The 25,348-nt window shown below is 46.6% G+C and overlaps 2 protein-coding genes across 4 annotated transcripts; both read left to right on the forward strand.

The window, feature by feature from the left end:
• Nucleotides 1-1,333: 1,333 nt before the first annotated feature.
• On the forward strand, nt 1,334-11,395 carry DERL2 (derlin 2). Of its 2 annotated transcripts, XM_053367914.1 has the most exons (7): nt 1,339-1,496; nt 4,348-4,413; nt 5,940-6,013; nt 7,976-8,069; nt 8,978-9,173; nt 9,428-9,518; nt 10,852-11,395. In XM_053367914.1, the coding sequence occupies exons 1-7, from the start codon at nt 1,404-1,406 to the stop codon at nt 10,955-10,957; spliced, it is 720 nt and encodes a 239-aa protein (XP_053223889.1). In that variant the 5' UTR covers nt 1,339-1,403; the 3' UTR covers nt 10,958-11,395. The 2 variants fall into 2 exon arrangements, with proteins under 2 accessions (XP_053223890.1, XP_053223889.1); XM_053367915.1 differs by lacking the exons at nt 5,940-6,013; nt 7,976-8,069; nt 8,978-9,173 and having other exon boundaries at nt 1,334-1,496; nt 10,852-10,950.
• Nucleotides 11,396-13,011: 1,616 nt separating this feature from the next.
• DHX33 (DEAH-box helicase 33) lies at nt 13,012-24,073 on the forward strand. Of its 2 annotated transcripts, XM_053367901.1 has the most exons (12): nt 13,012-13,387; nt 14,373-14,533; nt 15,141-15,368; nt 15,812-15,982; nt 16,536-16,721; nt 18,010-18,121; nt 18,809-18,968; nt 19,623-19,711; nt 20,468-20,595; nt 21,311-21,514; nt 22,300-22,386; nt 22,983-24,073. In XM_053367901.1, exons 1-12 carry the CDS (start codon nt 13,138-13,140, stop codon nt 23,289-23,291), a joined length of 2,085 nt encoding a protein of 694 aa, XP_053223876.1. In that variant the 5' UTR covers nt 13,012-13,137; the 3' UTR covers nt 23,292-24,073. The 2 variants fall into 2 exon arrangements, with proteins under 2 accessions (XP_053223876.1, XP_053223877.1); XM_053367902.1 differs by lacking the exon at nt 14,373-14,533 and having other exon boundaries at nt 13,137-13,387.
• Nucleotides 24,074-25,348: the final 1,275 nt, after the last annotated feature.

Raw genomic sequence — 25,348 nt, forward strand, 5'->3', positions numbered from 1 at the left:
ACCGCTCTGGTGGGAAGGTAAACGGTGTTTCCGTGCGCTGCTCTGGTTTGCCAGAAGCGGCTTAGTCATGCTGGCCACATGACCCGGAAGCTGTATGCCAGCTCCCTCGGCCAGTAAAGCGAGATGAGCGCCGCAACCGCAGAGTTGGTCACGACTGGACCTAATGGTCAGGGGTCCCTTTACCTTTACCTAATGCCAGGTGCACTTGATTACATTAAGGCAGGCTATAAAAGCCATAGGTGGGAGGGGCCCGGGGAGCTTCTGCCCAGATCAAAGGCCCTGATGCTGGGAGACCAACGGTCGGGGTCTTTCTCCTGCTGCTCTACCTGGAGCTCCGGGCAGCTGAAGGGGAGATTGGGTGGCCCCTGTTGGGTATATTTTATGTTATGCTTTGTATGTTTGTTTGTTAATAAAACTGTCTTGGTTCCCCTCCCACCTCCTCATTTCTTTTGTCCTGATATTCTTGGAAAGAACTGCTGCATTTGGCAGCACTAGCTGCCATCCCTACAGTTGCTGATCTATGCTGCAGATTAGGGATTGGGAGGAGTTAATTTACAACATCCTTGCAGTGTTGCCCGTGGTTGTCAGCTGTACGTCGCATGGAGCTGAAGTTGGCGCTTAGGCCAACCCTGCAGGGCTGTTCACTCTTCGCGTCAATGGGAAGAGGAACTTTGACAACCCTTCGGTGTGTTGACTGAGGGGAGGTGGACTTCCAGCCCAAAGTCCCCTCCGACTGCAGCAAAGGCCAGTGGGCTCTTCTTCCTCAGAAACCGCGGACTCCACTGAGGCATAGGAACATAACAGGAAGCTGCCATACAGGGAGTCAAACCGTCGGGTCATCTATAGCTCAGTATTGTCTGCACTGACTGGCAGCGGCTCTCCACGCGAAGCAGATACTCTGCTGCCACTGAGCTACCACTGATATCCCCGCAACAAGAATCAAGTGTGTTCCTTAGGCTTAGACTCGCAGCCTTTCTCAACCTGTGGGTCCCCAGATGTTGTTGAACTACAACTCCCATCACCCCTAGCTAGCAAGGCCAGAGCTCAAGGATGATGGGAGTTGTAGTCCAGCAACATCTGGGGACCCACAAGTTGAGAACCGCTGAATGGATCACTCTTACCCTTATCCGCCTGCCTCTATTCTTAAGGAGACACGAGACTCCTATGTCGCCTCTGTAGCATGACTCTAAATCTATTTAATCTATGGGCTCGAAGTCTTCGATTCCGATTAGGCTTGCGAAGGCGAAGGAAGACGGCGCTGATTTGCCGGAGCGGAGATAGAGGGCGGGCAAAAGCTAGGGCGGGGAAGGCTCTTGATTGGCCAATCGTTGCCGGCACGGATTGGTCGAGGCTGAGGGGACGCCAAGAGGCGAGGGAAGTGCTTAGGCGGCGCCGGCGCCAAGATGGCGTACCAGACCTTCCGCCAGGAATACCTGCAGGTGCCTCCCGTCACCCGGGCCTACACCACCGCTTGCGTCCTCACCACCGCCGCCGTGGTGAGTAAGGGGAGGAGGGAGGGAGGCTTCGGCCTACCCGCCCGGCCCCTGTCTTCGGAGGGGGCGGGGCGAAGGGCCGAGGCTCATTAGCATAGTCCCGCCTACACCCCGCCTCCAGCATGAGGTCGCCCAGGCTGGACTGCCTGCAAGCTCCCCCTCTCTCTTGGTGCCAGTCCATGAGCTTAATGAATGGCCTGCTTTAAGCTGCTAATTAAGCCCACAGTTCATCCCGCTCTTCCTTCTTCTAGACATTTATAATACCCTTTTCAACATCCTCCCAACCGCCCTGCGAGGTAGGCCAGCTCATTGAAAGAGAGAAACCTAGGAAGCTGCCTAATAATAATAATAATAATATTTTATTTATATCCCGCCCTCCCCAGCTCAGAGCGGCTAACAACAGTAAAGTAATACAGCATTCTAAAATCAATTCATTCCAAAATCAGTTCAAAATCAAATTAATGGCAACCATTGGGCTAGAGTTCTGTGAGGATGACCAAAGTAGGGGGTCAGGCTGTGCCTTGGCCAAAGGCCAGGTGGAACAGCTCCATCTTGAAGGCCCTGCGGAAAGATGTCAAGTCCCGCAGGGCCCTAGTCTCTTGTGACAGAGTGTTCCACCAGATCGGAGCCACAGCCGAAAAAGCCCTGGCTCTGGTTGAGGCCAGCCTAACCTCTCTGTGGCCCGGGACCTCCAAGGTGTTTTTGTTTGAAGGCCGTAAGGTCCTCCGTGGGACATACCAGGAGAGGCAGTCCCGTAAGTACGAGGGTCCTAGGCCGTATAGGGCTTTAAAGGTTAAAACCAGCACCTTAAACCTGATCCTGTACTCCACCGGGAGCCGCAGCATTCTGCACCCGCTGGAGTTTCTGGGTCAGTCTCAAGGGCAGCCCCACGTAGAGCGAGTTACAATAATCCAGTCTGGAGGTGACCATTATACTGAGTCGGACTATGGTCCATCTAGATCAGCACTGGCTGGCAGTGGCGCTCCCAACGTTTCAGACCCCAACCTTACTTGGAGATGCCATTGGGCGCTGGACCTGGTCTCCTTCCCTTGCAAGCTGGGCACTCTACCACTGAGTTATGACCCTTCTCCAAAGACTGGCTTTTTCATTTACAATCAAGGTGAGAGAACTGTGGCCCTCCATCTGATGTTGGAGCATGGCCAGGGTTTGGGTATGGTGGGAGCCACAATGAGCCGCTGGCTAATGCCCTGCAAGCCTATGCTGTTGGGGTTACGGGTTCAAGACCCACCCACGCTCCTGGAAGAGCGGTACAGCATCTGCTTTGCCTGCACGGTGGGTGGCATCCAGGAAAGGCTAGGAAAGGCTCCTGCCTGAGATCATGGAGAGCTGCTGCCAGTCAGATGACTAAGTTCTTCAGCGACGAAACGTCAGATTACTGGAATGACGTCTGAGCACTGAACCACTGGTATATCACAAGTGGGCGCTTTTTTACTGTGTTTGCGAGTGTTTAAGAAAAAATTATTTTGGAAAGAGAAGAGATGAGCACTGAACCACTGATATATTACAAATGAACTCTTTATTTACTGCATTTGCTGTTGTTTAAGATGAAACCTCTTTGAGAAAGAAACTATTTTTGCCCTTTTTATGGACATTTCCTGTTTGTTTACAGATAGTTGCCTTGGTGATATTCTCTTGTGCTGTTTGCAGTAGTCATTGTATCACCACCCTGTTTATGGTTTAATTGCCAGTCAGCAATACTAAGCTGGTTAGACCAGTGGCCTGATTCAGTATAAGGCAGCTTTCTGTGTCCCCTCCATCTCTAGGAGCTAGCCAAGTGTAGTGGTTAGGCTTTCGGACCAACAATAGGAAGCAACTGGGTCCACTGCCCACAAAGCTTTCACTGGGGTGACCTCAATGCAACTTCATCTTTCAGCCTAACCTACCTTCAGGAATGTTGTGGAAGTTAAAGTTGGCTCAGAAGAACTGCGTACACTGCCTTGAGCTCCTAAGGTAGTTGGGTAGGAGGAAAATGTAGTGAACCTGAACTTGGGGCCACTTGTAATCAAAGCACAGGCTCTGTGCCTGAGCTCAACAGTCTTTTCCGAAACCAGAAGATCATTGAGAATTGGGTGCTCCAGTTAGCAGAGGCTCTCAGTGGCCTTTTACCAGTTCTGCTGTCTTGAGAATCTTTAATTGGCTATGCCAGCAATTGTTCCTTTGACATGTGCTCTACCAATGAAGTACTCCACCCCTTCCAGCATATAAGCCTTTCATTTTTCTATTTGTTTGGTACTCCCATTTACCAGTGGCGCCTGGAGTGACAGTCATAGCTGTGGTTAATCAAGTCCAATATTGCCCAAACTGTGGTTAACCCAAACTATGCTTTGCAAAAGTACCTGGGTTTCTTTTTTGTTCCTTTTTTGTTATATATTTATTTACTTTCAAGAATATCTAGGCATAGAATAATAAAAATGTCTGCAACGGTACAGGTGCTTGTCATTTTTAAGTCAGTAACAGCTTTTGCAAATGTTGATGAATTCAGTACATTAAGTAGCAAAATAACAAATAACTATTACACACCCTCTCCCATAAAATTGGGACGCTGACCTGAATCAACATGCTGCTCTTATGTTCTTAAGTGGAAAAATCTGAGAATTGGAATACAAGGCAGAGTTGACTAGCTCAGCCTTCACAAAACTGGTGACCTCCAAATGTTTGGAGGGCAGTTCCCATCATGCCCAGCCAGCATGGCTATAGATGGTGAGTTGTAGTTCAACGATGTCAGAGGGACCCAGGTTGGCGAAAGCTGTATTGGCACCCAGTGGTTTCATTCCTAAGTTACATTACTGCACTGAAATAATTCTAAGCTCTTTTGCATTCTCCTTTGTTTCAGCAATTAGAATTAATCACGCCGTTTCAGCTGTACTTCAACCCTGAATTAATATTTAAACACTTTCAAGTAAGTAGATTTTGCTTTGGGGGTGTGTGGTTTTTTTTTGCACATCAGTGACTTTTAAAGGCAGTTGTTAAAGCCGTGTTTCCACAACTGAAAAATCACTGCCATTTTCACACTAGTGGAATGAAGCAGATGAGCAAACTACCTCTCCAACTGCGAGGTGTTTTGGGGTTGCTGCAGGTGGAATTTGAGGGTTTGGGTGGGACAGACACAAGTGCTTCTGTGATGGCTCCAGGCAATGGTTCCGTGCATGTTAATACCATTGAGAGGTAATAGAATGATTGTCCTCTTTTGAGTGGAAGAGTAAATGTGGTCTGATTACATCATGCTATGATGGGAATGGGAGCCTGTGTTATGTGGCCTGATTACATCATACTGTGGTGGAATTGGAGCCACAGCTGGATCTGCTGTGATTTTTGTTTTCATCTTGTCTTTAAGACACCAATAGAGAGAAGAGGGGTTGAAAGGCAGAAGACTCAAATCTGGTAGAGTAGTTCAGGAGATTGCCATTTTAATGGATGAGGTTTGGGTCCACCTGTTTAAATCTTTCATCTCTGGTCAATCTCTGTTCTTCCTCTTCTGCATCCTAAAACCTGGACCCATTATGAGAAAACATCAGAACCAGCCCTAACTCTGTGTTGGCCAGAACTGCCATTTTTTAGTGGAAAAGTGACTTCTTTGCTAATGTTATTTAACATTTTAAAAAGTATTAAGATCTCCACTTTCACTTTTTTATACAATGTAAGCATTCTGGGTCCTGTCAAATTTGAGTTCTAGTCAGAGAATTGACCCATGGAAATTAATGGAGCTTTCACTTAGTGATGACGAAAAGGTGCTCTATGCAAACTCAGGTGTTAATTATTTAATTTCTGTCTGATTAAAGAAAGGGAAGAAAATATGTTTTCTGTGCGATGTGGACTTGTGAATTTAATTCATAAGCCAGGGGTCTGATCTCCCCAGACCCCACTGTTTTCTGGTGGCAGTGGCAAAAAAATCAAAAAGTAGACAGGGCGCAGGACTGGACTTTGTGCTTTTACTCCTATCAGATTGATTGTTTGGTAAGAGTGAATGAGGCCATCGGTCTGAAAGGTTAGATGATTTAAAGCAAATTGAGATTTCTTCTAATTAAAGCAGGGGTCAGCAACCTTTTTCAGCCGTGGGCCGGTCCACCGTCCCTCAGACCATGTGGTGGGCCGGACTATATTTTTTTTTTGGGGGGGGGAATGAACAAATTCCTATGCCCCACAAATAACCCAGAGATACATTTTAAATAAAAGCACACATTCTACTCATGTTAAAACACCACGCAGGCTTCACAAACAACCCAGAGATGCAATTTAAATAAAAGGACACATTCTACTCATGTAAAGACACGCTGATTCCCGGACCGTCCACAGGCCGGGTTGAGAAGGCAATTGGGCCGGATCTGGCCCCCCGGGCCTTAGGTTGCCTACCCCTGAATTAAAGCAATGAGGCCTTTCCTGAGAGCATGCGGGTAACTAACATCTGCTCCCTCATCTGTTTTGCAGGTATGGAGGCTCGTAACGAACTACCTTTTCTTCGGACCAGTTGGATTTAATTTTTTATTTAATATGATATTTTTGTATCCTTTGGCCTAAAATTCCTCAGAGCACAAAAATTTTTATCGAAGGTTTGTAAGAGACTCTCTAGGAAGGCATCAATACAAAGTTGGCAGGAGCTGCTTCTCTCAAGTTCAGCCTTTAGCAATGACCAGTCTGGCCCTCAAGGTTTGCTTGGTCTTTGGCTTATAGTGGAAAGATTTGCTCTGACTTCCCAGTTACATAGCCCACCTTGTATAGGCTGGTTTTAAAATATTTTTTGACACTGTTCTCGGTGCCCCATCTTTGGGTATGACTGCCAAGGGAGGAGGCATTTTGTGTGTTGGCACCCAACTTTTGAACACCCAGTGGAGGCAGGAACATTGCACTAGGTGAAAATATTTCTTCACACTCTACCTCAAGACATTCCATGGGATTAGAGTAGTTACAGTAGTAACTGCAGTAGTTACAGACACATAAATTGTAGCTCATCCGTGATGTTTTCATTACTAATATTTCTAATGGTTTGTTCTGTAAGCTGCATGAGGTATATGAAACGAGAGGGAAAGCAATGTTTTGAATAAATATATTTGTAGTCCTTCGAAGCGGGTGAACTTTGGTACAGTAGTCCTATTTCTAAATATAAATACACCACTACAGGGACAGAACCCTGAAGTGAAAATACGTTGGCTATTATCTGATTGTGATCTGCTTGTCACATACAAAACAGTCCTATTTGCTAAAGCCGCTAAAAGTATTAATGCTAGCTATATAAAAGACAATGTTGTAGACTGCACAGGTGATTCACTAATTTGACTTATTGTAAATGGATGTATATCTCTGGATTTCTTTTATCAGGTTTTAATTGACTTGCTGGATCTGTAATTGAATTTGTAATGGCTTTTAGTCAGACACAATAAATGATTGACGGACTAAACATAAATGCATATTCTTTAGAAAGTCCTGTGCTTAGATGAAGGCCACGGCTACAAAAACAAACTGTACAAATCTGGATAAAGGTCAGGATTCCTCTGTTGTAAGACTCACATTGAGATCAGCTGGTTTTTTTACTGAGTTTTGTTACACCTTTAAGTGGGTTTGGGTATTGTGTTCTTTCTGCAGAAAAGCAACTTGTGAATTTATCGGTAGAAGCAAACCTTGTTGGCTGAAATGCAGCCACTTTGGACAGGAAACTCCCTCTCCCCTCCTTCATTTTAATGCTGGTGGCTACTGAGTTCTGGGAAAAGTGAGATGGCCTTTGCCATAGTTGGCAGGGTTGCCCTGGCAACCATATCGCTTGGCTAGATGGGGAATGAGGCAGGTTGAGAGACTGATCCTTGCTAAGATTCCGTAGAGTTATTTTCATTTCAACAGATGCCCCTGATGTATGAGTTATGGAGCCTAGCCTGTGCATTTGCTTCACTTCTGCTAAGAATGTTGGCACATTTTGTGGCCGCTTGGTATGAAATCAGACTGGATATGCCCCCCTTTGCTGGCTTCAAATCCATTTTTCCCCACCCACCTACCCAAATCCCTTCTGATACCCAGAGACTGGTTTCAGGAACTCTTTGAAACTCAAATGCAGAATGTATTTCCCCTCCAATTTTTTAAAATTAATTTTCCCAATTTATAACAAACATATCAACAAACATAAAAAAATCAGAAAACATACATACATACATCCTAACTGTAATAATTCCACTTTTGTTGACATTGTTGGGTGACTTCCTCAAATCCCCCTGGCTGAGTTTCCATATATATCATTGTTGCAGTTTTCCAAAACTATTTTCACATATAATTTATTTAATCCATTAACATCTTTCTTTCATTTCATTTCAGCTTTTAACATAGTATTCTACAGCATCACATGATTTAATCCTAGGCCTATCTGATACTCGCAAGTAATTCTATTTAAGTGCAGAATGTATTTTTCATTTCCCTGCAAAGATAAAAATGGTAAATGCCTGCCTGTTATCGAGCGTTTCTCCTGACCTTAATAACTTCAGATACCGCTACTGCCGAATGCTTGAGGAAGGATCATTCCGGGGCCGCACAGCAGACTTTGTATTTATGTTCCTTTTTGGTGGACTATTAATGACTGTATCCTTTTTGGTGTTGAGATAAAGATACTGTGAGACTGAAAAGAGCTGAATAAATCATTATAGCAAAGTGGTTCTCCAGTTTTGCAGCTATCCTTTTAGGGTAGGTTAAGCTGAGTATGGATGACAGGCCCAGGTGGACTTTGTGGCTTGAGTGGTGACCAGGACCTGGAGCTCCCTGGTCCCAGTGAAGCCTTCCCCAACATGGTGCCCTCCAGATGTTTAGGATTCCAACATCCATCAACCCCAAGCAGCAGGGTTTGTGCTCCCGGATGGTGGGTGTAGTGTGGCGTAAATTAGATTGTTGGACTTTGACTTGGGAGACCAGCATTCAAATCCCCACAGAGCCATGACGTTCACTGGGTGACTTTGGGCCAGTCACCATTTCTCAGCCTAACCTACCTCACAGGGTTGTTGTGAGGGTGAAATGGGGAGGAGAACCACATACACCACCTTCGAGCTCTTTGGAAGAAAAAGGTGGTATATAAAGAATAACCCAAAATATCTAGAGATCACTAGATTGCAGAAGGCTGCTCTGTGCAAACATGCTAATCAGAACGGAAGCAGTAGCTCCGAACCATGTTTTCCCTGCTGTATGGTTGGAAGCTCAAACTGTAGTGGGGATTCTAAACTATGGCTAGCACAAATCATAGCTTGGCATGATATCTTAACTTTTTGTTTCGGCTTTTGTGATGGGCAGAAAAGGAAGTTGATAAATCTTGTTTATTCATCAGCTTATTTTGCGGGGTGTATGTGTGTCAAGATTTGGATTTTTTTAAAAGAAAGAACTGAACAAGAAGTACATTCTGCAGTATTGCACCATTGGTCTTCATGCTGTTTTTTTAAAAAAATGGTTATGTTTTCTTGACATGGGTGCAGCCGCTCTTTCTTTAACCACTCCTCCACCAGCTTTTTGGCTTGTTCGTCAACTTGGTCTTCCTAGGACAGGCGTTTACGATCATGTTGGTTTACGTCTGGAGTCGCAGGAACCCTTTCGTCCGCATGAACTTCTTTGGGCTTCTCATCTTCCAGGCTCCCTTTCTCCCCTGGGTCCTCATGGGATTTTCACTCTTACTGGGAAACTCTATTATTGTTGACCTTCTAGGTAAGACAATGATGGTCATTCAATCAGTATTATTATTATAATAATTAACTAACTAACTAACTAACTAACTAACTAACTAACTAACCATCCCTTCACTCTAAGGTCACAGAACTTTGGTGAAAGTCTGGCCTTTTTTAAATAAATAAAATGTGTTTATTGAGTTTCCAGAAACAGCAGCATACAGACAATAACCCAAGATTGAGGACTGTGTGGAGCACTTTTAGAAGGTTCTGAATATTTCCCCTTGACTTTAGGTATTGCTGTTGGTCATATATATTTCTTCTTGGAAGATGTCTTTCCAAATCAGCCTGGGGGAGGAAGGCTTTTGAAAACACCATCAATCCTGTAAGTGTCTTCCTGTGTAGTGTTGGGTTATTATTATTATTGGGCGGGGGGTGGGAAGACACTGTCCCAAAACCAGTTCAGAGAGGGAATTCTAAAACTAGGGTGTCACCAGGAGAGATGGGGTCTGATTGGCAGAGATGCCTTGACCTATCTCTCATCTTTTAGTATTGTTGCCTTTGTTTCTGGGACCATGAAGGCTAAACACCTGTCTTTTGAAAAAGCTGAAATTCTACCAAAGTCTACCTGACCACACACAAGAGCTAGATGGAACCTCCTACTACACTGAAGACAGTATATCTCACTGTTAGAGCGGATGCCTTGCATGGAGAAATTCTTAGGCACCATCCCCTAGCTCAAAGGATCCGTTAGCAGGTGCTGAGAAAGATCTGTCTGAAACCCTGGAGATGTGTTGCCAGTCATAGTAGACAATAATGGACTAGATGGACCAGCAGTTTGATTCTGGATAAGGCAACCACATATGTAATTGCAAAGCTCTAGATGCCGAGGGCTGCTGCCAGGTCAAACTTCACAAACTTTTGAGTGTATTTTTCGCTCTATAAGACGCACCAGACCACAAGAAGTTTTTGGAGGAGGAAAACAAGAAAAAAAATATTCTGAATCTCAGAAGCCAGAACAGCAAGAGGGATCGTTGCGCAGTGAAAGCAGCAATCCCTCTTGCTGTTCTGGCTTCTGGGATAGCTGCGCAGCCTGCATTCGCTCCATAAGATGCACACACATTCCCCCTTTTTAGGAGGGAAAAATTGAGTCTTATAGAGCAAAAAATACAGTAAATTGAATCTGAAACGGATGAGAGAAGCCAAGTTGTCAAAATCATACCACACCCCTGCAGAAGGAGTAATCTAGTTCATAACCAGAGAGGAGAAAATAAGCTGTACCAATTCATGTTCTTTTCAAACAAGGATTTTTAATTCACGTTCAAGAAAATTGCACTGGATGTGGTACATAATACACAAGACATACGGCAATCAAGTAGCAGCAGCACATCAGCGTTAATTCCATAATGATATTCCAGCGAATAACAATTCAGACAAGCAGAGTGCCAAAGCAGTATTCCTGATATTCTGGCCTAGAAAGGGATGACTCTTCTTTACGACAAAATTTGACACACCGCTCTTGCCAACCGCAGAGTGAAGGGTTCACATGAATCACATGGGCAGTGGGTCACAGTAGGGTTGGGGGGGCCTGGCTCCTTTCTTATAATAGCCCTCAAGGCAAAAGTAGTTGCCAACCAGGTTACAGAGAGCTTTCTGTACTTGATGACGTGAACTTAAAATTTATTATTATTATTATTATTATTATTTTGCTTTAACAGGAAAGCCATATTTGATACACCTGAAGAGGATCCCAATTACAACCCTCTGCCCGAAGAACGGCCTGGAGGCTTTGCCTGGGGTGAAGGCCAGCGCTTGGGAGGCTGAACAGAAGACAGACGGGCAGATGTCCTAGACACAGGGACCTTTCCAGAGACACTGGCCTGGAGAACTTTCCCGGAGATTTATTTGCTCTCTTGTGGATAAAGGAAGTTTCAATAGCTTTACTAGTCTGAACAATATGATGCACTTTTTTCTTTTTTTAAGGAAGGGGTTGGTGGGAAGGTGCTCTAATCAAAAGACCTTTTCCAGGAAATTGACAGTAACTGCAAACCCTCGCCGGGGCTTTAGTTGCATTCCTGGGTTCAGGTGTGGATAATCTACTCCAAGCCAAGACAAACTGGAAGTGGAACTTTCGCAACTCATTTAATGAGATCATCAGTTCTTGTGTAAAAACAAAATATATTTCTAAGGCATTCTCCATCCCCATTTATTTGATACAGAGACTGGAGAACTTCAAAAGATGATTAAAACTTTTTGACTTTAGTTTTTCATTTGTGCTTGATTACATTTCAAACAACTGATGTCACTTTGATTTTTGGCTGTGGCAAAAAATGCTCCTGAAACAAACCAGCAAAGAGGAGTTGGTTTCTGTCTTCAAAGACTTGGGCGGATCCTGTAGGTAAAGTAACACTCAGAAGCTTTAGTGCTTTACAGAACTTGGCCTGCTGTCATGCCTGTGATGTGAGGCTTATTCTGGGATTGGCGTATCAGAATAATTAACATTGTGTGTACGTATTGCGTAAAATGTGGAATTTGGACCCAGCAGATGAACACATTTTGGCTTCAGTTTATCTTAAAAGAGAACATTTCTACTTTGTTGTGCTGGTAGTGGGAGGGAAGCTTGTATACTGTTGCTATACACTGATGCTCTGAAGGAATATATATTTTTCTACAGGTGAGTGCTGTCCTCAGGGACAGTTATTTACATCTGAATTTAAGCAGGATCAGGATCACAAGCTAGTGCAGATGCTGAAGTTATCTTTGACTTAACAGCACAATTCTAACCATGTCTGCTCAGAAGAAAATCCTATTGAATTCAGTGGGGCTTAGTTCCAGGTCAGGCTTCCTCAACCTTGGCCTTCCAGATGTTTTGAGACTACAATTCCCATCACCCCTGACCACTGGTCTTGCTAGCTAGGGATCATGGGAGTTGTAGGCCAAAAGCATCTGGAGGGCCAAGGTTGAGGAAGCTTGTTCCAGGTAAAAGGAGTTGGAACTGCAGCCTGAGACTATGTCTGATTATTGTCTTCCAAAGCAACTACTCTATTCTGAACTTAAAAATGGAAAGCGTAATGCCGGTGGTCAACAAAAGAGGTTCAAAGACTTTCTCAAGGCAAATCTAAAAAAAGTAGTATAAACACTGACAACTGGGAAACACTGGCCTGCGAGCGCTCCAAGTCGAGAACAGCCTTTACCAAAGGTGTCATGGACTTTGAAAACTCTCGAAATCAGGACAAAAGGGAGAAACGTGCTAAGAGGAAGGCACGCTTGGTAAACCCTCACCGTCATCAACTCCCAGAAACCTATGTCCACACTGTGGAAGGATGTGTGGTTCCAGAATTGGCCTCCACAGTCACTTACAGACTGTTGAGACCAGGCATCCCCAGCTGTTTTGGGACTACAACTCCCATCATCCGTTGCTAACAGGACCAGTGGTCAGGGACGATGGGAATTGCAGTCCCAAAACAGCTGGAGGGCCGAGGTTGGGGGTGCCTGGTTAAGACCGTGTTCATGGAAGATAATCTTATCAGCTACGAGAAATCGCCAAAGAAGAAGATTTAAACCACGTAGGTTCCCCCAAAGTTTACCACTCTAGTTTACCACTAGCAGATACAATTCCCAGCATCCTTAGATTCGGGGAGGGGAGCGGTATGTGCTTTAAAGGTTCTTCCGTTGCCATGCAACAGCGGCTACTTCCTTCCGCTTCCATCACTTGCGCTCTTAGCTGCCTGTAGGTGGCGCTGCCTTCGTGGAGTCTCAAGTGCGCATCCATACTCGCTTTTGCGAACAGTCCATCCGCACTACATCTCCCAGCAGGCACTGGGCTGCTGCTGAGGCTGGCGCCAGGACGCGGGGCCCGGCGATGCACATCATCCGGCGCGAGGCGTGCTGGGAAGCGTAGTCCTTCCGGCCCTGAGGCGCGAGCAGAGAGGCGGAGCCCGGCGAAGCATGTTCCCTGTCGCCGGCGAGGAGGGCGGCAGCCCTGTTCTTGCCGGGAGGTGAGGATGCCTCAGGGAGGCGGCCCACTGCCCCCGCCCAAGAGACCGAAGCTGGCCTCCGCCACGGCGCCCCTCGGCTCGGCCCCGCGCAGAGCGATGTTGCTGGCGGCGCCCGGACCCAAGCGCCACACGGCGCCCGCCTCCTCCGCCGGCTCCTCCTCGGGGCTCGACAGCCAGCGACGCAGCCTGCCCATCTTCCAGGCGCGGGGGACTCTGCTCGGGCAGCTCCGGAGCTTGGACTGCGCCGTCCTCATCGGTGAGGGAAGGGTTAAAAATAAGAAACAAACCGCCGTTATTCTCATCCTCCCCCTTAAAGGGGGAGGGGTTTGCGGAGGGTGCGGGGAAAGGGGCTGACTGGGGAATTCTCTGCGACAAGCCCCTCCTTTTCCAGTGTACAGGGGAGGGGCCTGTGGAACTCCGCCTCCTTTTCATGCTTGAGAGGTGGGGCTGAAGCAAGCACCTCCCTTTGTGGTTATTGCAGGGATGGTAGACTTGTGTGCCTCTCCCTCCCCCCCCCCAAGGTTGTTAGGGAAGGGTTGTAGCTCAGTGGTTAGAGCACCTGTCTTGCCTGCAGAAGGTCCCAGGTTCGAACCCCCAAGTTCAGGAACATCCGGAGGACAATCTGTTTTACGGAACTGGGAGAGCATTCCTCCCTGTTCTGCAATGGGACTGAGGCTTATGCTATTCTGCTTCTCCTTCTCACCTTCCGTGGGCCAATGTAGGGCCAACTCAAAGTGACTTAGCATTGTCCTCATTCCGCTGTTGAGATGAATGGAAGAAAGCACACACCTGTCAGGCAGGAGACATCCCATCGAATTTGTTGGGTTCACTCTTGAGTAGATAGCTCCACTTGCGTTGACTGTTTGAATTTGGGAAGCCACTTGCTTTTGTTTTCCATTCAGCAGAATGCTGTAGACATGTACAGTGGTACCTCGGGTTACATACGCTTCAGGTTACAGACTCCGCTAACCCAGAAATAGTACCTCGGGTTAAGAACTTTGCTTCAGGATGAGGACAGAAATCGTGCTCCGGCGGCGTGGCGGCATCGGGAGGCCCCATTAGCTAAAGTGGTGCTTCAGGTTAAGAACAGTTTCAGGTTAAGAGTGGACCTCCAGAACGAATTAAGTACTTAACCCAAGGTACCACTGTAATTGGGAACTGACCTTGATGTATCTAACATGTGTCTCTGCTGGAGACCACAGGCAGTAACTTCCCAATGCCATTTGTTTAATGCTCTGCAGGGGAAACAGGCTCAGGCAAGACGACTCAGATCCCGCAGTACCTCTATGAAGGAGGGATTGGGCGCCAAGGCATCGTTGCTGTGACCCAGCCTCGCCGTGTGGCTGCTATATCCTTGGCCACCAGAGTCTCAGATGAGAAGAAAACAGAGCTGGGGAAACTGGTACGATCCTGGTATTTTCCTGAGTGGAGCTGAAGGAATCATAGAGTTGGAAGGGATCTTGAGAGTCATCTAGTCTAACGCCCTGCATGCAAGAATTTTTTGCCCAATGTGGGGCTTGAACCCACAGCCCTCCGAGTAAGAGTCTCATGCTCTACCGACTGAGCTATCCAGCCTTAGAAATTGAAAAAGTGACACACTTCCCCACTTCCTGTCTCTGTTCTATGTACTTTTCAGTTTGTTTATTTATTATTAATTAATTAATTGAATTTATGTATTGCTTTCTCCAAGTGCAGGACCCAAGGTGGCTGACAACATAAGTTAAACAATGCAACTAAAAACATGCAATAAATATAAATATCAAAAACAGTTTAGTAACTTAAAACCATTGAAAAGCACAAAAGACATACAACACCCACTATTGAAAACATCCTGCCACAATAGCCAGTTTAGTGGCCAAAGGCCTGTTGGAGCAAAAAAATTATATCACCTTGTATGTTTATGTGTTATTACATTGATATTCCACTTTTTCATGAAGCATAGCTGGTGAAAAATATGTGCCACCTTCTTATTTCTGCACCCCCCCCCACCCCATGGCTCCTACGTTCAGGTTGGTTACACGGTACGCTTTGAGGACCTCACTTCTGAGGAGACGAAAATCAAGTTCCTGACCGATGGGATGCTGCTGCGAGAAGCCATTGGGGACCCCCTCATGGCCAAGTACAGCGTCGTCATTTTGGATGAAGCACACGAGAGGACAATCCACACAGATGTGCTATTTGGAGTGGTGAAAGCAGCACAGAAGAGGCGGAAGGAACTGGGGAAGTCGCCACTGAAAGTAAGTGGTGGGCAGGAGGTTGCCAGTTGACACACACTGCTGTTCATAAGAAACATCAGAGCAGTTTGCAACAATTGCACATAAAACCATACAATAAAAATTGTATGAAAAGTTAAAATCAGGCATTAATTAACTATTGTGGAGACGTGTATTTTCAGTTGCCTGCATAAGCCTGGCAGAATAGAAAGGTTTTCAGCAGGCGTTAAGACACTGAAGGCTGTGTTTCTTGTTGTTGTCAAATTTGCCTCACCAACTCAGGGAACAACCAGTGATGCTTCTGCAAATGATGTCAGTGATAGAACTGAAATATAAGGGTTCAAGCGCTCCCTGAGGTACCCTGGACTTAAATTGCTGGAGGGCCTCATATTGATCTCTTATACTACTCATCAAGCACAATTCTCAGTAACAAGGGTGGGTTGTTGTTGTTTGTTGTTTTCTTACAGATAATCATAATGTCAGCTACTATGGATGTCGACCTGTTTTCCCAGTACTTCAATGGCGCTCCTGTCCTTTACCTAGAAGGCAGGCAACATCCCATCCAGATCTTCTACGCTAAGCAATCTCAAAGCGATTACCTCCAAGCAGCTCTAGTGACAGTTTTCCAAATCCACCAGGTACCACATTAGTTTCAATATTTTTGAATATCTATGGTACATTTTTTATCCTGACCTTTCTCAGGAACAATCGCACAAATTTTGGTTCTAATATCTTAAGAGGTATTCAAATGAGTGCAGTTTTGAAAAGTTTGGTATGCTATCTTTATTCAAAATGACATTCAAATGTATTCAAAATTTGGCTTTGATATATTAAGAGGTGTTGAGACATATAGCGATCAGACAAGTTTACAAATCAGAGAGCAGATAAAGTATTAATGTAGATCTTCATTTTTCTGTATGTGCATCCAATTTAAATAGAATGCTGCCTGCTAGTCCGATTAGCCTCTTCTGACTGCTAAGTGGATTTCCAAGGGCTCAGGCAGAGCAAACTTAACCTGTTTTGCAACCTGATCATTTTAAAGGGCGATGCCAGGGATTCAACCTGGGACCTGCAGGGGGTTGGACTAGATGACCACTGAGGACCCTTCCAACTCAACAATTCTATGAAAGCATGTGCCCTACCATTAAGCTATGACCACTTTCCAATCATATGTGTCTCATTTCTTTAAAGGAAGCTCCTCCTCCTCAGGATATCCTAGTGTTTCTGACGGGTCAGGAAGAGATCGAAGCAATGACCAAAACCTGTCGGGACATTGCAAAGCATCTTCCTGACGGTTGCCCTCAGATGGTGGTGATGCCTCTCTATGCTTCTCTGCCTTATTCACAACAGCTCCGGGTCTTCCAGACTGCACCCAAAGTAAGTAATTGATGGCAGAAGTGGTTTGATTACTCGGACGCTTTATTTTTTTTAAAAAAACTACTAAACTGCTCAAGATGGACTGTTTCCCTGTAGCATCCAAATTAGACAAAAGGCCTGGTTCCTAAAAACCCAAGAAGAGCCCTGCTGGATCAGGCCAAAGGGAGCCCATCTAGTCCAGCATCCTGTTCTCACAGTGGCCAGTGAGATGTCTCCGCAAAACCCACAAGCAACTGGTTATTTCCTGCAACTGGTATTCACTGGCTCTGACAGTGGAGGCCAAACATCGTCTTCATGGCCAGTGGCCACTGATAAGCTTATCTTCCATGAGTTAAGTCTAATCATCTTTTACAGCCACCCAAGTTGGTGGCGATCACGAGGTCTCTCCGGAGAGGTTTGTCTGGTGTCTTCATGGGACGCGGGTGGCGCTGTGGATTAAACCACAGAGCCTAGGACTTGCCGATCAGAAGGTCGGTTCAAATCCCCGCGACGGGGTGAGCTCCTGTTGCTCGGTCCCTGCTGCTGCCAACCTAGCAGTTCGAAAGCACGTCAAAGTGCAAGTAGATAAATAGGTACTGCTCCGGCGGGAAGGTAAACGTTTCCGTGCGCTGCTCTGGTTCGCCAGAAGCGGCTTAGTCATGCTGGCCACATGACCTGGAAGCTGTACGCCGGCTCCCTCGGCCAATAAAGCAAGATGAGCGCCGCAACCCCAGTCGGCGATGACTGGACCTAATGGTCAGGGGTCCCTTTACCTTTACCTTTAAGTTGGTGGTGATCACTAGGTCTCCCCAGGGAGGTTTGTCTGGCGTCTTCATTATACATTTTTAGACCCTACCCAGGATCCAAATCCTGTTCTGTTGATTCCGCTCTGGGTAGGCCCGCTGTCTTTCTTGGCCCTGGTGCCATTCTCTCTCCCTCCCCAGGTTGTCTCTGGGCAACTCCTCCCATCCCTCATCCTGCTCTAACCAGCCCCTCCAAGACATCTCCTTGGGGCTCATGACACCTTTCCCAGAAGGCTATTCCTGAGCTGGTGGCTCCCACAGCTAAAAAGCCCCCCTCCAGGATATCCACCTGCCTTACATCCAGTAACAAACAGGCAACTTGAAGGCGAGCCTCTGATGGAATTACTCCTGCTTTGTTGTTTTTGATATGTTATTTCTTGCCTGTCTTTAACACTTTCATCTTTTCATTGTGAGGAGATGGCTTGAACCTTTTAAAAATAAACTTTTACGGCAAAGTACAAACTTAGAATGAGCACTAATAAGGCTTTTTTCTTCTTCTCTCCCAGGGTTATCGCAAAGTAGTTCTTTCTACCAACATTGCTGAGACCTCCATCACCATTGCAGGCATTAAATATGTTGTGGACACAGGCATGGTTAAAGCGAAGAAGTATAGTCCCGGTATGTGTGTATTGGACAGAGTCATGCCAGGAGATAGAGTTGAGAGACTAGCTAATGTAGAGGGTCCTGGGAACACAGGAAGCTGGCTAGTTTTGAGTCAGACCATTGGTCAGTCTAGCTAAGAAGCCTCTAAACCAGGTGTGGGGAGCCTTTGGCCCTCCAGAGGTTGCTGAACTACAACTCCCATCATCCTGGGCCAGTCACCAATATCAGCTGACAACACAACATCAGCTGACATCACCCTGTTGACAGGTGAGTGTGGTTTTGAAAAAATGGCCTCGCAGGCCATATTTGACCCTCCTGTCGGGCTAAGATCAGGCTATAGCCGGAGGTTATAAAAACACACACACTAAAATCAGCAATAAACTAAAAACAGATTAAAACACACAATAACATTAGACTTGTCCAAACAAAAATATTTTTAGTGGGCTCAGCAAAGAGAACAGTGAACTGATGTCAGTAGGCTGGGAGATCCAAAGTGTAGGTGCTGCCACGCTAAAAGATTGATTTCTTACAAATGCACAACAGATATTTTGCAGTGCTTGTAGTAGTGCCAGTTCTGTTTAGTCAAAACCACCTTACGATTTTAGCCTATTGGTTTGGTTCCTTTCCTCTGGAGCCACAGAAAGCCTACTTTGCTCCATGTGAAATATCTGGTTAATGGTGGGTGTTTTCTGCTCCTCCCAGAAAGTGGTTTGGAAGTGCTGGCGGTCCAGCGGGTGTCAAAGGCCCAGGCTTGGCAGCGGGCAGGCCGGGCCGGGCGAGAAGACAGCGGGCTTTGCTACCGCCTCTACACCGAAGATGAGTTTGAGAAGTTTGACAAAATGACGATACCAGAGATCCAGAGGTGAGGCTGCTCTTCCCGTGGAGAAGTGTTCACTGCTCTGTGAAGTAAATTTCACATTGAGCGGAGAAGTGCTCCCTCTTCTGGTCCATCCTGAATCTCCTTCAAAAGAGTTGCACTGGATCATCCCAAGTTCATAAGAGAGGAAGCTGGGTGGGAGACTTTGAGCCCACAGGCCAATCCTGGACTCCAAGGGGCTCCCACTCGGCCCATGAGATTGTTTCCCCGAAGGCACACCCACCTGCCAATCAGCTGCCATCACTGGGTGATGGCAGCTGCTTCAGGGGTGGGCAAGATTCAGTCCTGTTTGGTATCACAGCAGAGGAGATGTGGGAGTGTTCAATTATATATATATGGGAGGCCCCCCAAAAAAGAATTTGCATCACAGCGAGGGACCCAAGGAAGCTGTCAGTGAAAGGAAATATGTAACTCATTTTTTAAAAAAATATTTATACAAATATTTATTTACCGCTGTATAATAAAAGTGTATCACCGTGGTTCATTACAGCATAAAAACATAAAATCAGACTGTAAAATGATATTTAAAAACAAGGTGTTTGAGGCTTAGAAGGAGCCACTAAGTGCAATTTGGGTAGGGTGGGCTCACTTGCTTTAGCAAAAGTTCAGGCTGTTTGTGAAATGGTTCTCCTTCCACAGGTGTAACCTAGCTGGTGTGATGCTCCACCTCTTGGCTCTGAGAATCCCGAACGTCCTCACCTTTGACTTCATGTCAAAACCATCTCCAGGTAACTCTGGCTGTTCGATGTTATTCTATCTATACCAGGGGTCGGCAAGGTTTACCGGCCATGGGCTGGATCACTCCCACGGAGATGGTCTGTGGGCCAGAGTGGCACAGCGCAATGCTGGAAATTGTATCTGCACATGTCCGTGGCGCCGAAAATTGCATTGGTGCATGCCCAGACGCTGAAAATCGCGCCTGCACAGAAGCGTTTTCAGCGTCTGGACATGTGCAGACACGATTTCCAGTATCTGCGCGTGCACAGACACAATTTCTGGCGCCGCTCAGCGAGTCCCCGCGCCGCACTGTGCTGGTTTTGCACAGCGGGCGGGGGACTCGCTGAGCGGGTGGCTCGGGGGCCGGTAAAACGGTCTTCATGGGCTGCATCCGGCCCACGGGCTGCATATTGCCGACCCCTGATCTATAGTCAGCAAACCAGTTACACAAAGTCTAGCGCTAACCTGAGGAACATGCCTGCTTCTAGTGGCTAATCGTATGTAGTGATTATGTATATACTGCTGTCAGGTTGCTGTGCACGTTGAGCTGGGTTCCCTTGCACAGGTGGGGATAGGGCTCTTGTGCCTGGGTCCTGCTTGTGAGTTTCCCACAGGCATCTGGCTGACCTCTGTGAGAACAAGATGCTAGACTGGATGGGCCATTGGCCTGATCCAGCAGGCTCCTCTTAGGTTCTTATGCAACTTCTGACACCTGTGGCTTGTGACCAGCTGTGTGATCCTCACCCCCGTCTCCTTCATCTTGACAGAAGCGCTCCAGGCAGCCGTGGAGCAACTGGCCCTCCTTGGCGCAGTGGAAAGGAAAGACGACCAGCTGATTCTCACCCCCCTGGGAAGGAAGATGGCTGCATTTCCTCTGGAGCCCAAGTTCTCCAAAGTAAGGAAGTCACCTGTGTTTTGTTTCCTGTGAGACAAATTAGATCCTTCTGCTTGCTTCTGTTTTCTTGCTCTTCAACTTCACTGGCAAAACAGAAGAAAAGCACAGCCACGTCTTCCTCTGTTTTGCATTTCTGCCTTCTTTATGGTTGAGAAAGTGATAACTGACTTTGGTTCCGCTCCCCTAGCGAGTCCAGTACTATGTGGAAACGAAGGAGTTGGCGTTTGAGCCCAGCTATCCAGCCTGGGAGGTAGGGTAGGTGCCACTCCTGAGCCGGCATTCTGCACCATTGCCATTTCATCTCCTGGAAACCCTTCTGAACTCCACAAGCCACAATACTGCCTAGCATTGCTCAGTCTTAGCTGTCACAGAAGTGGTGACCCTACTGTTTCTGGGCTTTTCCATCTTAGGCTGCCATGATGGAAGAATTCCCAGCACATAGGAAAACGGCATATCAGGAAGAAGTCCACTCATCTATGTGCAGAAACATATTCTTTAAATAGAAAGGAGCATTGTGTCATGCTAGTCTGCACCTGCAATCTGAAATGGTCCAGGCCAGTCACAAGTTTATCACTTCCACGGTGTGGCTCTTCCCGAACCTGACCTATAACCTTCCAGTTTGGCATCCTATACAATTTCTCCTTGCCAGGCGATTGGCTCGCTTGCTGAATCTCATCTTTTTTAAAAGCAGCCTCTTTCTACCTGTGTTTGGCAGACCATCCTGATGGCCCCCAAGTTCCACTGCACAGAGGAGATCCTCACCATTGTCTCCCTGCTCTCCGTGGACAGTGTCCTCTACAACCCCCCTTCGCGGCGGGATGAAGTACAAGCCGTCCGGAAGAAATTCATCTCGAGTGAAGGGGATCACATCACGCTGCTGAACATCTATCGAGCTTTCAAAAACATCAGTGGCAATCGGGTAAGTGGTCAGGGCAGGTTTTGGGCACCCCTCCTTAAAAATCCATCTTCTGTAACACTTAATTTGTAGGGGGCTTCCCTATCTGTGTTCTGACAAGGATGCTTTGATACTTAATTCCTACATGTTCAGAACAGTCATTTTAAACAGAAATTTTGAAAAAAGAATCAATTAAGAGACACTTATGCTTCCCTTATACATGTAATGGCAGACATTAAGTAATGACAGGTGCCATAAAGCAATTAGTTGATGTTGTTGAACTTGTAAAAGTGCTCAAAATTTTATAAGCACTGTACAGATATTAGAGGATAAGATTGTGAGCCTGCAGGCAGGGACAGCACAAAAGGAAAAAGAAATGGGAAGGAAAGAGGAGAGCAAGCAAGTTCAGAAAGTCAGAGCAAAGTACTCTTGTCTCTCAAGGATCCTACAACTATATATATTTTTAAAATCAAGATTACCTCTGAGCATGCACTTCCTTCAGTACCAGGTAGCCAACGTGACTAGGCGTCAAGTGCAGGCAAACATTAATTTCTTTTCTTTCTTTTTTTAAAGTATTATTATTTAGTGACTTATCGCTGGCTTGTTACTGGATTTCGTTGTTGGGGGAGCACCGCTCCATGTTCTTAATGCTACTACTAGCGTACACATCTATGTCTGTCTGTCAATAGGTAGATACAATGTGTGTTCGTTCATGTATGAAAATTTCAAGGTGAGGTATATGGAGCTAACACCTGACCCGAGCAGTTAGCCTTCTAATTTCTCCTCTCACACTTTCTCCTTTTCCTCAGGAATGGTGCAAAGAAAACTTTGTGAACAGCAGGAATATGATGCTGGTCTCAGACGTCAGAGCTCAGCTCAGGGACATTTGTATCAAGGTAACTATAGGGAGGCTTCAAAATGGTTCAGCATGTGCCATTTTTAATGAGATCCAAGTTGTCATTTTAGATGCCAGCCGGGGGTGGGACAAAAAGGGGAGGGAAGCAATAAAAGTGCAAAGAGAACAAAAGAAGAAGAAACTCCTCCAGATAGTATTGAAACATAAATCTGAATCATACAAGAATAATAGTCCTTGACAGACTTTGCCAACCGGTGTTTTTGACTAGAACTCCCACCAGGCACGGCAACATGGCACAACTCAAAAACCCAAGCAAAATAAAAGTGATCTGGCAGCCTTGCTTCAGGCAGTGGTGGAACCCAGAAAGGGATCTCACACAGGAGGAAACACAAGGGAAGGTGCTGTGGGCTTAGGTTTGCTATGCAGGTTTCCAGTTCAAACTTGTGCTGGTAAAAGTAATTATAGGATGCTGTTCAATTTGCCAGGCAGCAATTGAATCTGTGAAGATGGTGGTGCATCCCCCTGTTCATTACAGAGTGCCTGGAAGGGATGGTTTTTAAACTCTGTGCTGAACAATGGTGTCCTCAAAAGTCCTCATCCTGTTGTTGTTTTTCTGTTTTGCGCTTCACCACGCAGCTTTCAATACCGCTGGAGTCCTCCCGATCCGACACAGGGAACATCCGCCGCTGCCTGGCGCACAGCCTCTTCATGAACACGGCCGAGCTGCAGGCGGACGGCACCTATGCCACGACCGACACGCACCAGCTGGTGGCCATCCACCCTTCCTCCGTCCTCTTCCACTGCAAGCCGGCCTGCGTCACCTACAATGAGCTGCTCCACACCAACAAGTGCTACATGAGGGACCTGTGCGTGGTCGATGCCGACTGGCTTTATGACGCGGCGCCTGAATACTTCCGCCGGAAGCTCAGAGCAGCCAAGAACTGACCCGGGGACAAGGGAAGGAAAACCTACCCACCGAACCTTCATTGGCCTGAGCAGCATTCGCTCTCGGCCAACTCCAGGGCTGCATGCCACCAGGCCGCATTTTCGCATGCACACCTGTATCGGATGCATGCACGAACAGGCACGCAGCCCTCCCTCCTCGGCTGAACAGTGCAGATCACTTTGGGAGGAGGGGTTCCTGTGTCCTCCCTGCTCATCAGACTTATCAACCTGACAATTGGGTGGAGAGATATAAGCCTCTCTGCCCACCCCCAGCATTGCGTCTACATTATTTTTATTTCTCTTCTTGCTGTATTGCCAAAACTAGTGGGGTCTTAAGCGGGATGGGAAGAAAATGGACTGAGTGCTGTGGGTTAGCCACCCTGGCCAAAGAATTTGGGGAAGTGGGATTTTTTTGGGAGGAACTGAATGCACAGGGATTTAAGACTTTCCCCACTGTTCAGAGAATTGCTTCCTAAGCGGCTGGACCTCGCGCATCTGCATCCACTTGTGAGCAAGTGCTTCCTGTAAAGTCTCTTTCAAAAGGAGCGTTGCACAGGTACATTGTGCCAACTGCATCTGTGCAGCAGCAAAAACTGGGTGACTGAAGTTTCATTCCAAACGATCCTTCTGCTATTGTGCCATCATGTATGTCTTAGGGGATCCTCTTATCTGAGGGAGGACAGAAGAGCTTGGAGCTCAGTAAATTGGAAAAGAGGTGTGTACCCAAAGAAAGCAGTTCTATTTATTTGAAAATGGCCTTGAAACAGACTTTGTCAACCCTGTGGTTTCGCGTTTTTGTGTGAATCGTTTTGCAAGGGGAGAGCAGTCTTTCAAAGCACACTTATTTTTAGGTGTGAGATGCTAATTTTTCTCTTTCCCTCATTCGCCTTTGCTCATCTCAGGGGTGGAGAATCTTTTCCAGTCTGAGGGACACATCCCTCCCTGGGCAAACCTTCAGGGTCAGAGGCAAGACAACAGCTGGGACTCCTACCTTTGTGCAGCAGGCTATGTTCCAGCCTTGCAAAATCCAGGCACACAAACACCCCTCCATCAGGGCAAGGAAAAGGCGTTACTGCAGTCAAGGACACATCCCAGCCAGGCAAAAGGACTGAGGAGGGGGCGGTGCAAGGCCAAAGAGGGGCGTGGCCTTGTGAGAGTCCCAGGAGCCAGAGAGAAATATAATAATAATAATATATTATTTATACCCCACCCATCTGGTTGAGTTTCCCCAGCCACTCATATTCCCCAGAAATATGAAATACTTAATTTGCCCTCTTCCAGGCCTGAAGTCCCCCACTTCTGGTTTAACTTGGAAGTCCACCTTGCACACTTTTGCACCACGGTAGGTAGCACTAATTGTTCCGTACTTAATTTCAGGGAGGAGAAAGATAACAGCTACTCGAAACTGGCAGCATCACCCTCTGAACTAAAAGCCCCTAACCCTTGACTGATAGCAACTTTTGCCATGCTAGTGAACCTCCAGCTGTTTTGGACTACAACTCCCATCAGCCCCCAGCCACATGCCAATCAGAGGAGATAATCCCGTGGTTGTCATAAGGACTAGGAAGTGCACTATCTTGAAACGCCACATCTTGCTTGTGTTGTTGACAGCCGCAACACACACGTTAAGAGTTACAGGGCACACTCTTATTGTGAGAACAAGGGAGATACCAACACAGTCTGTTTTGCCAGTAGGTTGACTCCTCTGGGGAAAAGCACCTGAGCTGCGTAATGGAGAAGGAAGATGTCCCTCTGGGGGAAGGCTGGAGACCTGCCAAAAAGCCACTAGATAGCTGACAAAGAGAGAAAACTGTTCTTTCCCAATTCATTTCAGCAGCGCTCCCCACACTCGAGCACAAAAGGGGAGACCAGTCACCCGGTTAATGACTAACCTGGTCACCATCAGGGACAAGAAATCCCATGAAGGCAAGTGAGCATCTGGCAGAAAAGAGGCCGATTCCTCCATTCCTTCTCCACCAGCTTGCTTGGCAAAAAAGCAGTTTTTAAAAAATAAATCACCTGAATTCATGCTGGTTGCAGATAAGGGGCTTGCTCTG

Source organism: Podarcis raffonei, chromosome 15 (genome assembly GCF_027172205.1).
Source record: "Podarcis raffonei isolate rPodRaf1 chromosome 15, rPodRaf1.pri, whole genome shotgun sequence".
In the NCBI taxonomy this organism is placed as follows: Eukaryota; Metazoa; Chordata; class Lepidosauria; order Squamata; family Lacertidae; genus Podarcis; species Podarcis raffonei.